Raw genomic sequence first — 12645 nt, forward strand, 5'->3', positions numbered from 1 at the left:
ATATGTCAATACAGATACACATAGATTTCACTGAGGAAACTGATAAGTTACATAGGAAAAAAGAGAGGAAGGAGAGTTTTTTTATATAAAAAAGTCTTGCAACATTGAAATAAGCCAAAGGGAGCTTAACTAAACCCTCCACTCGGCTGTGAAATGCAGCCCTGTGGGCAGAATTAACTTGGAAGCCGTGATCCAAAGAGGAAGGTACTGACAGATACTGTCATCCTCCTTGTCATTTTGAAATATTCTTTGTTCCGTAGCCTTATTCTTCCGAAACGAAGACCAACCATTACCTGTCCATTATCATGGATCCGGATGAAGTGCCCTTAGATGAGCAATGCGAACGTCTGCCTTATGATGCCAGCAAGTGGGAGATTGCACGGGAAAGGCTGAAACTAGGTAATGCTGACATAATTCACATTGTGTATGTGGCTTCTGAGTGAGGTGTTGGTGTACCTATAGGTGTGGAGGAGCTGGGTATATTTTGGACACGGGGCACCACTTCTTGCCAGGTTCCATGCAGAAGCGTCCTGTCCCCTGACTGAATCAGAACATTTAGGACTGGCCAACTGTGACCAACTTTTCATACGTATACCTTTAACATTTACTGGAAGTTTCTTCCCTTATAACCTGGTATATGCCCAGCTGGGAAAAAAAAAAAATATGCAGAAATGGCCCCTTATAGTCTGCCCCTCACAGTTTCTTCCTTTCCTCCTCCCTCCAGCCCACTCTCTCTGTTTTCCCTCTGTGCTGCAGATTTATAGACATTCTTGTCAGTGCACCATAAAGTGCAAGAATGTGACATATGAGTCCCCACATAAATAAATATCCACGGAAACTTTGAACCTGCAAGCTAGCTCGCCTACGGATGCCCCAGTGAAAGGCATGGGCTTGGGAGCATTCCTGGCTTGCTTAGCCCAGCCTGGGGCTGATGAGGAAAGCAGGAGGATAGGGATCAGATTTTGGAGCTGAGGAGTCCTTCCAGAAACCACACAGACTTCAGCAAGAGGGTCAACGTTTAAAAAATCAGTGATAAACACAGGCTGTTGCTATAGTGCTGTTTGTTCCTTCAGACAAGCATCAGACTGGTCCTACAGCTGGGGATAGAAAATCCCTGCACTTCAGCTAGGAGCCACAACAGATTCCTCCTGCCCTTCAGGGATCAGGGACTATGGCTAATTAAAACATGAGTACGGTTACCATCACACTTAATTCTCCTGCTAGAAGTCACAAGGTGACCAGATGTGGATAAGCACAGCTGAAATATGCCGCTAGTCGTTTACAATTGTCGGACGTGATTCTGGGAATGCTGAGACATAACCTTGTCTTGGAGTGTCTTCAATCTTCAAATAGTTTTCTTACAATGATGGACCAAGAGCTTGATGTGCAGACGTCGTGCTCTCTGCTTTATGTGATGCTTTATTTCTTTGCAAATCCCATGGAAAGAATCAAGCAGAGATGGAATGTAAACACCGAGGAAAAGCCACATCTCACAGGGCTGGTATGTAGAGTCTGGAGGTGAGGAATGATGACCAGAGAATGAGTTAAAAGTGGAAGAACTGGTGTAAACAAACAAAGAATGCTGACAGTGAATGAGAACCAGATTCGAAGAAGCCGGGTATGTGCAGTATGCTAGATTAGCTCAGTGCAAGTCCTGCTTACACGACAGTTAGCTCGGTCTTTGAATAACCTTGGCAGTCTCCAAGGATTAGTGTCTCACAAACACAAAACGTGCTTCTATGTTTTTTTAATAGATATTTTTACTTAGAAATACAACCCCTTCCAGCATCAGATATGTCTGTTTGTCTCTTTCCACCTACTTATCCTCAAATATATATATTTATTGTAACTTCTGTAAAGTAAGCCTCTACTTTTAGCCCATCTCTCTTGCTATGTATTCCTCCAGCACACATGTACAGCTCACGGGTGTGATGCAGTGCTTATACAACAGCAATCTCCCTCCAACCATAAGCAACAGATGTTACAGAAAACATCATAAGGGCACCACGGAAGGCAGGATAATTAACATTCAGTGTAGATTAGCCCAACTGAGCTCTAAATGTTATCTTTTTGTTAGACAGAAGCATGCTGATGCTATAAGGTACTTTCAGTGTGGTCGGTGACGATGCTGCAGTCCAACATCAGTGTTGAGCTATTTTGCATTCCTCACCTTGCTCCCGGGCTCAACCTTCCTAACCTACAAGAGGTCACAAACCACTGATGCTGTGAGGCAGGACCCCAAGGAGTATTGTCCCATGGCTCTGGTGTGAGGTCAGACACACTGGTGGTAAATGGCTCCCTGTGCCCTGCTCCCTGCTGTGCACATCAAACCCAGGCTGCTGGCACTGGGCAGTGTGCTTTCCATCCTCCTTCATGTGCAGAGCTGTTGGGTGTAACACATGGGAAAAAAAAAAAAAAAAAAAAAGCTGCTGAAGAACCCTGTTAAAATGGGATGGAAATAGAAACGTCCTGATCCAAAACACTTTGAAAGGGCTGTTCACATCAATGAGTTCTGAATTGCCCCCAAGAAACCAAAGTCAACTGGAGAAAGCTTAAGTAGAGCATTTCATTTCCTTGGTCTGGATGAAAATGTTGCATTTCATACCTGAGAGTTATTATGAACCTGTCCAGTGTAGCTGCTTGGGGACTGCGACAGGCTGGCTGCTCAGATGGTTGGCCGTCTTAATAGTCTCCTGTTTAATTGCTCTGTTTAATAATTTTTTAATTACTTTGCTTGTCCACATAAGGGGCTTTTGCAAGGACAATCTGTTAGGATTAGTCCTTAATGCCAACTATAAACCAGAGTTTGAAAATTTAGAGCACTGAAAATTTAGAGCAGCCCTATTCTGCTCTGAAATTTAGCATAGTACAAAACAATAACAGAGCAACAAAGAGCAATACATCAAGTGTTATTACAGCTCCCCAGTAAATCACAATCGTTGTTTGGAGAAGGAAGTGTTGTTTCCAGCGCTCATTCTCCTTTATGAAAGGTTAGCAGCTTTGTGTAGCTTTATGAGCTAACTGGTATGTTTTCCAAGTGGTGACTAAGTAGGTTATCTTGATGTGGGAAGTGAGTTAGCAGTGATGGAAACTGATTAAAGCTACGGTTTGAACAAAGGTATGGTGAGTTTTATAGGACCTCAAACTGCAGCTTCACCTTGTACAAACCATGAACAGTCAACACATTAAGGATGACAAATATCAGCTCACCCAGAAAACTGAAACCTTTGTCTTAATATTGCTTCCCTGGTATATCTGCTGAATGAAGAAGCGATACGCAGTAACTGGAAAAGATGGTGACAAGATCTTCAAAGACACATTGATCCACGCATATTTGTGTGTGAAACTCAAAGCCTTCCACATACCAAGGCTGAGTCTGTGGGTGCTTTTCAGCCATGAAGATTAAGTTCTTTATGGTTTTTATTTGCTGTTAAAAAAACACCAATGCTTTCACAATTCTGGGGGAAAACAAAACCTAGTTTTTTGTTTTGTTTTGTGGTCTCTTTTCTTCCCCCACATTGTGTATTCCCCTGCTTTAGTAACATATGCTGCTTGTCTTCTATTGACAGACATACTGGGAATTACAGTTTAGAAATGATACAAATATAAAAGGTACTATCTATTTAATTTAATTTAGAACTGGCAGCAGTTCTTTTTCTCTACTTCTGAGTGTCTGGGTGTGATTCATCTCTTGCAGCTATAGACATCGACAAGGTAGACATCCAAATCAGAGCCAGTCAAACAGGCCCCTTTGAAGTAATTCACCTCTTCTGGCTTAGATTTCCATCATAGAAAAAGGAAATTTTCCTGTGAAGACGGCTGTGTTACATGCACATATCTGAGAAATGAATGTGGCCTCAGTGCCATATCTTGTCCTTCGGTTTTGTATGAAAAGCTGCCCTTTATTTTCTGTTCTTCTCCTCTACACTGCAAACTCAGCTGCTACATTCTTGTTAGACTTTGAGGTGCCTGGATTCTGCTGAAGGTGGAGCACAAGTACAGCCTGAAATGAGTTGCTTGGATATGAAGTTCTTTGCTAGCTGACAGGACAGCATCTCTCTGATCAATACTCCACCAGCTACCCAGGAATGGCAAAAGTGGCCAGTCCTGTCCATGTGAGCATGGAGTCAAAGAGGAAGTCAACCATCTCTGCTTCAAACATTAACAAGTCATGAATGAGGCTGTGGAGATCATGAAATTGGCTTAAAATGCCAACCAAAAAAAAAAAAAATTACAGAATTTCTTTAGATGTTTGGGCGCTAAAAAAAATTATAACTGTATACTTGAAGTTGTACTGCTTCTGAACATGAAGGAAAAGGACACTCAGCTTCTACTGCCGGAGAATTTTATTCATGCCCACTGAGTTCTTTCAAGGGCCTCTGGGTGCTTCTCCTGCAGTCTGATGGCAGCATGGTGATGATACTATCGGACAAATGTCTGCTTTTGGGCACCTGAAAGCATCGTACCCACCATGGAGCAACCAGCCCACCATTTGTCACTCGTGGTCCTCTCTCACTGAATCCCTCCAGGCCTCATTTTGCAAATGGAAAGGGCTCATCAATCTGCATCTCTGTGTATGTGCGAGTTTAGGCAGTGTCCCTAAGTTGTTGGGGACATAATTAACAGTGTCACAGCCTCCTGTATGGTACAGTGTGCTCAGAAAACAGAGGAGCAAACCTTCCTGCTGGCAGAGCTAGACTGGAAGAATAGGGTCAGAATCCAGTGTACATCCACTGAATGGTTTTATTAATTTAGCATTATTTTCAATCACATCATGTATTCCTTTCAATGACTGTGTCTTCTAATTTGTCTGCTTATGCTCCAAAAACAAACAAAAAACCACCCCCAAATACCTTTATGTTAGCTATATACATGTACAGTATACATGCCTCATTGTTAGGACCATTCTTCATTTCATTATTTATTAATTCATTAGCTGGCAAGATTTCTTTTTTAACAAAATGTCTCTCTAATTTATTTCCTTTACAGGAAAGTCACTTGGACACGGAGCCTTTGGAAAGGTGGTACAAGCATCTGCTTTTGGAATTAGGAAATCACCAACGTGTAGAATAGTTGCTGTGAAAATGCTGAAAGGTATCTTGCTGCAAAGCTGGACTGGAAAAAATGATGCACTATATTGTGTCTCACTTTCAATATAATTCTGTCAAAAGCAAGAATGTGTGATATTCCTCCCACCCCTGATTCTTTGAAGCTTCCAAAAATGTGTACTCCAACTTTCAGGTCCACCAAAGTTTTCCAGAAGTGGCAGAACAATGAAATGAAAATTACACTCACAGTAAAAAATGTGATAAATTGCCACACAATATATGAGAAAATTTCAGATGCCCTGAGAACTTCATTGCCTGATTTTATTTATTTTTTTTTTTTTTTTGATAATTTGGTTCCTCTACTTCAAATGCTGGAAAGAATGAAAAAGTTATTTTTGCCCGATCAGAATTGGGAATTAGATTTCCAGTGTACCCTATGTTGAACCACTATGCTATATTTACCCTGTAATGACCACAGTAAATGAACCTCAGCTGAAGCATGAAGCATTGCTTCACCTTGATGTGAAGAGGCTCATATAGAAGCTCTCATATTTTCGTTGGTCATTAGTTCCAATGATTAATCATCTCATTGTTAAAAACAGGTGCCTTGTGCCTAATTTACATCCGTCTGGCTTTAGCTTCTCATTCTAACATTCTCCATTAGATTACCTAAAACACAGTAATTTTTCTACTTGAAGGCCCCTTCTATTAAGCTAAACAGATTGAGCAGTTTAAATCTCTGAGTTGCAGTGCAGGTGCATCCTCTCTGACCCGTCTGCAGGCTCATTTCATGGTGTATAGGATGCTGACACACAGGCTGGGAAGTGAATTACCAGTGCTCTTCACACAACAGCGCTTTTCCCAAAGTGAAATCATCTCCCAGCTATTCTCTGCCGTTTTTATCATTGGAGCAGGAAGGACGAAGACCCTAATTGATTTAAGGAGGGCATTTGGGAAGTTAGCAAGCAGGATGATATTCGGTAGCAGCCTGTAGCAGCCGTGGCTGAATTCCCTAACCCAGAGCCCTGGTGACATCCTTTCCTGTGCATACAGCTTTTGTTTCTTTATATAGCTAAGGATCACATCAGGTTGCTTTATTATTATTATTTTATTATTTTTCTGTCACTGCCCTGGAACCTTATGCTGCATTGCTTCATCCACCTTAATCTTTGAATCCTTTTCAGTGTTGCTCTCTGCCGGGACACATACCCCCTGTTCTGCTGGATCCCCGATGCTCTCAGCTGGTTCTGCTGAGACATGGTTTGAATACAGCCCTCTTAAACAGGGGCTCCCAGCTTCACAGCTGCCCACTGGCTTATCAGAGTTAGCAGATCTGCACCTGTTACTTCCAGCCCTTGAAGGGGCACGTGCAAGAGTACTTTCAGACCTACAACCTCTCTCTGCAATGCTCTACCTGAAATAGCTTCATCAGGAGATCATTTCTTGCTGGCAGTGACCTGAAAGATGTACGCCCTGTCAGGTGTGCCTTCTTGGTACTGTACTCAACAGGCTTGTTCTGTAATATTATGCCAAATGCTTTAGCACCTGCTATTGCAATATCCAGGATTGTCCCCAAGAAGGGAATATTCAGCTGACAGGGTTGCAAATATGTCATCTCAGTAGTGTTCAAAAAGCACAGAAAAACCTTGTTGGGCAATGCAAAACAAAAAAATACCCTGCAGCAAGCATGTCTAGAAAAAAAATAAATTAAATTAAAATAAAATAAAATAAAATAAAATAAATAAAATAAAATTAAAATAAAATAAAATAAAATAAAATAAAATAAAATAAAATAAAATAAAATAAAATAAAATAAAATAAAATAAAATAAAATAAAATAAAATAAAATAAAATAAAATAAATCTTTGGTCCTTCTGCAGCAATGGGCCAATAGCTATCTGTGTCATTGGTTTCAGAGGATGGCCTGTCACCTGGGTCACCGCCTGGCCCCGGGTGACAGCTGTTTTGCCAACATGCAGACAGATGAGTTGGCAGAGTGGTCTGTCAAATTTAACATTTCTTTACGTACATCAGCAGGCTTTTTGTGCCAGCACCACAGAGGCAGCAGAGCTGCTCCTGGAATAGACAGGAGCAGATGGCAGCTGCAGGAAACCTTCATGGTGGGATTCATGTGTGTGTGTGTGCAGGGTAGATGCCCAAACTCCCTTTATCATCAGTGTTGAGAAACAACTTGCCATCCCGTCCTAAGGCAGATCCCTCCATTTGGTGACCCGTGCGCATGTTTTGTTCTGCTGACTACAAAGAGAGCCTGTGGTGACTAGGTCTTCTGTAGGCATCTTCACAATGGGCGCCTCAAGTTAGGGAAGACCTGTCCAATTCCTTGTGTCCTCACTAGGTTATCCAGGAACTTTGGAGGCATTCATGAGCTTTGTTCACAGAATTCCCATGAGGTGGAGAGGAAGTGTCACCGCCTATACAGATAAATAGTGGATTACTGGTTAGATGACAAGTTTTGTGGGGGGCCACTGAGAAAAGCTGTTTCCAATCAGATGTTGAAACCAAGCCCTCTAAGACCTAACTCCAGGCTCTTTGCACTGGGCCGTTCTTAACTCTTGGTGTCACTAAAGTTTTTAGTCCTTTTGGGTCTACACAAAGCAATGCTATTTATTTTTCTTGTTTTCTTGCCAAAATGAAATTATGCAGGAAAAAAAAAAAACTGCTTGGAGGGAATGAAAATTATGCTCTAGACTAAGTAGAAACTTCCGTGTTTAGTTGTGGAATTTCTTACATCATTATTGTTATAATTAATATTGATCTCTACCAGTAAGGGTGAGATGCAGTCCCCTAACTTCAACCATGTAAAATATGTGTGCCTGGTCTAATTTAATATTCCAGGCTTCCTGTACAACGAACAGAATCAGAGAATTATAACCAAAGGGTGGTTCATCTCTTCCCTGTACATAGAAGGCTAATGTTGAGGGCTGCATCAGATCCCTGAAATGTTTTGCTCTTACCACTGACTCTTTGAGAGGTTAATTAATTCAAGCTAGTACATAACTATTAGATAGCTGAAGTCAGGTCAGCTGAAACCTACTTTGGATGGAGTTAATTATAGTCTTGAAATCCCTTTTTATTTTTTCTTTCATTTTTTGGCTTAAACTACAAAACTATTCATGTGAAAAATTTCTCTGTTCTAAATATAACAGAGTCTACTGGGAGGAAGTTGACTGCCTGACTCTTTTTATGGGTTTTATTGCAAGTATGAGGATGCTGGGAAGGGAGGAATAGAAAAAGAACATTAGCACATGAAGCACTCCCAACAATGGAAGTGGAAAGTGACAAAAAGTGAAAAAATGCTCACCAGGACCAATTCTTTGCCTTTTCACATTGATTTTATTTTTCATTTACAGAAGGGGCCACAGCAAGTGAGTACAAAGCACTGATGACTGAGCTGAAAATCCTGATCCACATTGGCCATCATCTCAATATTGTGAATTTGTTGGGAGCATGCACAAAAAATGGAGGTAAAAAATCTGTACTGTAATCTGTACTGCATTGAAAATGGTTCTGAATTACCTCCCAGTACCAGCCAGTTGACCCTGTTGCTTTTCATCCAGAGGTCAAGTTATTAACTTGAAATATTCAAACTCATCTTGTGCTTAGTGAAAAAAGAAGAGAAATAGAGATTTCTGGTCATTTAATGGAATGATTAAACATTTTCCCTACTTAAACTTTCTCTTGGTGTTAACACGTGAAGTGTGAATATAGAGCCATGCTGAATAAGGAGCCACTTGTTGCCTTTTATCTCACTCACTTCAAAGCTCAAGCTCAGGTTAAACATGATCTGGAAAGGCTGGGAGCAAGGGATATCAGCTGCTGGCCCTGAATGATGAGTCACAAGGCAACTATTGTAAAATCCTTCATGATATTCCTCTAAGAAAATCAAAGGGCCAGTGAGAGTAGTCATTTGTTTTAGTTATGTCACCTATTTTAGTTCAACGAGCGTGTGTGGGCTGCGGGACTCCAGTCTGAACTCAGACCGACCGAAGAGGAAATGGAGGGTCCCTCAGGGCCCAGGGTCATGACCCAGCTTTCAAAAGTAGGCCCGTCCTTCATTTTCAGAAACAGTACTGTTTTTGCTAGCATGTCCAGTGTCCTTCAAGCAGCTTTCATTAGGACATGTCTTTAGTCAACCTGGGCTCAAGTTATGCTGATGCACATAGAAGACTATTTGTCTTCTCAGAGCTTAACACCCCATGCATTGCTTTATGCTGCTCAAAATGCACTTTCCTTTTTTTCCCAGGGCCTCTGATGGTGATCGTTGAATACTGCAAGTATGGGAATTTATCAAACTATCTGAAGAGCAAGAGGAATTTCTTCTGCCCCAGCAAGGTGAGGAGGCAGGTGCCCCAGGTAGGGCTCATCACCCCTGACATGTCAGGGATGGAGATGTCTGCCTCTGCGCTACTCTCCTCAGCCTCTCTGCCACCAAAGGGGAGAACCGCTTTTGGGTGATACAATACACCTGACCTGCTTTAAATGTTTGGTGTGGGACCTGTCATGCCAAGAAAGGGCCCATTGCTCCCTCCGACTGTGCAAGGAGCCTGCTGTGACTAATTTGGACAGAGCCATCTACAGCGAGAGGAAGTGAATTTTATCCACAGTGTCCCCACATGCCCTCGCCCCTCTGCTGACAAACCCATTCCTTCTGAGCTTGGGGTCACTTCGGAGGCTCGTGTCAGTCAGGCTGAAGGAAGTGGTTTTGCCCACTGATTTCAGTGCTGCTGGGAAAACAGACGAGATAATGCCATTTAAAGCCATATTCCAAGACACCCTAATGGTGAGAGATTTGCCAATTATCTCATTGTGTGAGGAGCAGGGCTGTCCAGAGGATAAAAAAGATTAAATTCTTGTCCTCACATCCCACAGCCCTCTGAATCAAATCTACTGCCTGTCTCTCATTACAAACCTGAACCTAAATGTGACAACTGTATCCCTGCTTGTGCACGTTCAGCAAAATCCCCCAAAGGATTAAGGGATCTGAGGTGGGATTTAGGAGCCTGGATCCAGAGCTGCAGTCCTCAAAGTCCCTTCTCAGCTGTGCCAAAACTTGGAGGCATCTCAGGACTTTTTCACAAAGGTCCTGTGAAGGCTACAGTAGGGCATGTTCAGGAGGAACGCCCTCCAAAGGTCTTTGGAAGAGTCTCTGATCCCATGGGGGATGGAGCATGGCAGGGGAGAGGGATGATTGTGAGAGCATGGCCAAGCAGCTAGGCTGCTCCCCAGATGGCAAGGAAAAGCATTTTCTAAGCCATGTTGTATGTGTTCCATTAAACTGTCCTTGAATGTTGCATGAAAACACTGGGTGAAATCATTGAGGAAGACAGATGGTCAGATCCTTCAGCAGCTGTATTTCAAGTGCTCTTGGTCCTCACCAAGCACTGCACAGGGATGCAGAGGCAGGTGCCTTCTGTAACCTGGGACCAAAAGCTGATACTTAACTTTGGTCGGGCTGGGATGCCTGCACTGTGGGCACATCTCTCTACTCATCCCCAAGGCTCCTTGTCTGGCTAGTGGACAAAAAAAGGCCCTTTCAGATGTCCTCAAGCTGAAATGAGCTTCTGCCCAGAGGACATGTCCATCCATGGACCTTGCAAATCCTCATCTCGTCAGAGCTAGTCCACCTGGGCTGCCCCAAAATGATGTGCTGGAGCTCCCGAGCTGGAGATCCCATCATTTCCGCCCAAATAGCACATCCCTGCCACCAGCCCCCACCTGCTGCTGTGGTGTTGGGCACCCACACCAAGGGGAGATGTGACCACATGTGCCACAGGTGAGCGTTTTCTCCTGGTGGAAACAAGAGAGAAGCACGACTTGGTTCCTCCCTCACTCCCTCCACCGCCCTGATGTTGCACTTCTCTATTTGAAGGACTCCTCTCTGCAAGGGGAGCTGATGAAAGAAAAAAAGGATATGGAGCCAGTGGAAAGCAAAAAACAAAGGCTGGCCAGTGTGACCAGCAGTGAGAGCTTCGCAAGCTCGGGGTTTCAGGAAGATAAAAGTCTGAGTGATGTGGAGGAGGACGAGGAGGGTAGGTATTAATTCCTTCCTGTCCCTACACGGTCTGTGATATTTTTACAACATACTGTGCATCCCTGAAATTTTTTTCCTCATTTATCACCCTAATAAACATCCGTGGGAGATGCTCACAGGGTCATGTCCAGAGGGTAGAAGATTTTAAAAAAGATTATTTCCAGGGTTACTAAATCTGACAGGAAAATGGTTGATTGTTTCTTCTGACTGCTCCTTATCTTTGGGGAAAACACAGCAGTGTCCAGAGCGTGGGGTATAAAGCAAACACTATTTTTGTTTGCAGTGACAGTGGGTTGACCTTCAAACACTACTCTACAAAGACTGAAATTATGGGAGTAATAATATCAGTAAGAGAGAGGGAAAATAACTGCCTTGTGAGCAATCTTTGTAACCAACCGCATGTTACATCCATGCAGATGCTGATGAGCTCTACAAGTTGCCCCTCACTATGGAGGACTTGATTTCGTACAGCTTCCAGGTGGCTAGGGGCATGGAGTTCCTCTCCTCCAGAAAGGTGAGATTTGCCCTGGGGACTTCTCCCTGCAGAAGGATGGGATGCAGAGGTGAAATCATGTCTACTTTTCTGTGACACCTTCCTCGGGAGAGCTCCCAAAGGAAGAGACGTTTTCCTCTTGGCGTTATAAATATAATGGTGTGTTTATCCAAGTCTCCCTAGTCCATAAACACAGGATCATGGTCGAAGGCACTGGGTCAAGCTCATTCATTCAGAGATGATCTTTTGTGTGTGTGGTGTTGCTTCTTTTTTTTTTTTACCCTCAATTTCAACACATATTATGTAGGAAGCCCCAGAAAAATCTGCACTTTCCCTTGAAACATCAATGTGCTTAAAAATTTATGACTTTCTGGACTTGGCAAATTTCTTTTTTGAAAAGAACTGCCACTGTTTACTGTAATGTCATGTAAACTATAGTTGACTTCCCTAAAAAGATATTAAATTGATCTCTCAAATAATAATAGTTTTTAAAAGGCTATGGGAGACAGTCAGGAAATTTGTGGGTAGGATTAAGGAAATGCAGCTTGATTGTGAAACTGTTTTATTATAGTGCATTCATCGTGACCTGGCAGCCAGAAACATCCTTTTATCTGAGAACAATGTAGTGAAGATCTGTGATTTTGGCCTCGCAAGAGATATTTATAAGAATCCTGATTATGTGAGAAAAGGAGATGTAAGTCAAGATGCTGTTTATTTACCCAAATGTTTATAACATCATTTCAAACTGTCCACCAGAATGTTCTGAAGATGTTCACATTTCCTGAGCTTAAAACAGCTTGAAAGCTATCACAGTTTTATGCAAAAAAGATGCGTCATATACCCAGAAAGTATGTCTGTCCTCAAGCAAAAGGCTTAGACATTGTAACTGGTCCACAGCTCTGGTCTGTTAATACTTTAAATGTTCTTTTGACATTTGTCTCTTGGCTGGCTCTGCAATGTGACCCCCTTGCTCAATAACCTTCCATCAAGGAAACCCCTTCAAAACAAGGTTCTCCTCCTGGATGTCTCACTCACCCACCTGCTAGCTATGC

At 42.6% G+C, this 12645-nt stretch overlaps 1 protein-coding gene across 1 annotated transcript in view; it reads left to right on the forward strand.

Moving 5' to 3' along the window:
* Window positions 1-12645, forward strand: part of FLT1 (fms related receptor tyrosine kinase 1) — a 107617-nt gene that overhangs the window by 83502 nt on the left and 11470 nt on the right. Inside the window, exons 17-23 of the mRNA XM_013189366.3 lie at window positions 261-399; window positions 4990-5094; window positions 8420-8533; window positions 9313-9401; window positions 10939-11098; window positions 11517-11614; window positions 12165-12287. Coding sequence (XP_013044820.3) covers window positions 261-399; window positions 4990-5094; window positions 8420-8533; window positions 9313-9401; window positions 10939-11098; window positions 11517-11614; window positions 12165-12287 — 828 coding nt within the window. The remainder of the gene's footprint in view (window positions 1-260; window positions 400-4989; window positions 5095-8419; window positions 8534-9312; window positions 9402-10938; window positions 11099-11516; window positions 11615-12164; window positions 12288-12645) is intronic.

The sequence above is a fragment of the Anser cygnoides genome, chromosome 1, assembly GCF_040182565.1.
Source record: "Anser cygnoides isolate HZ-2024a breed goose chromosome 1, Taihu_goose_T2T_genome, whole genome shotgun sequence".
Taxonomy (NCBI): Eukaryota; Metazoa; Chordata; class Aves; order Anseriformes; family Anatidae; genus Anser; species Anser cygnoides.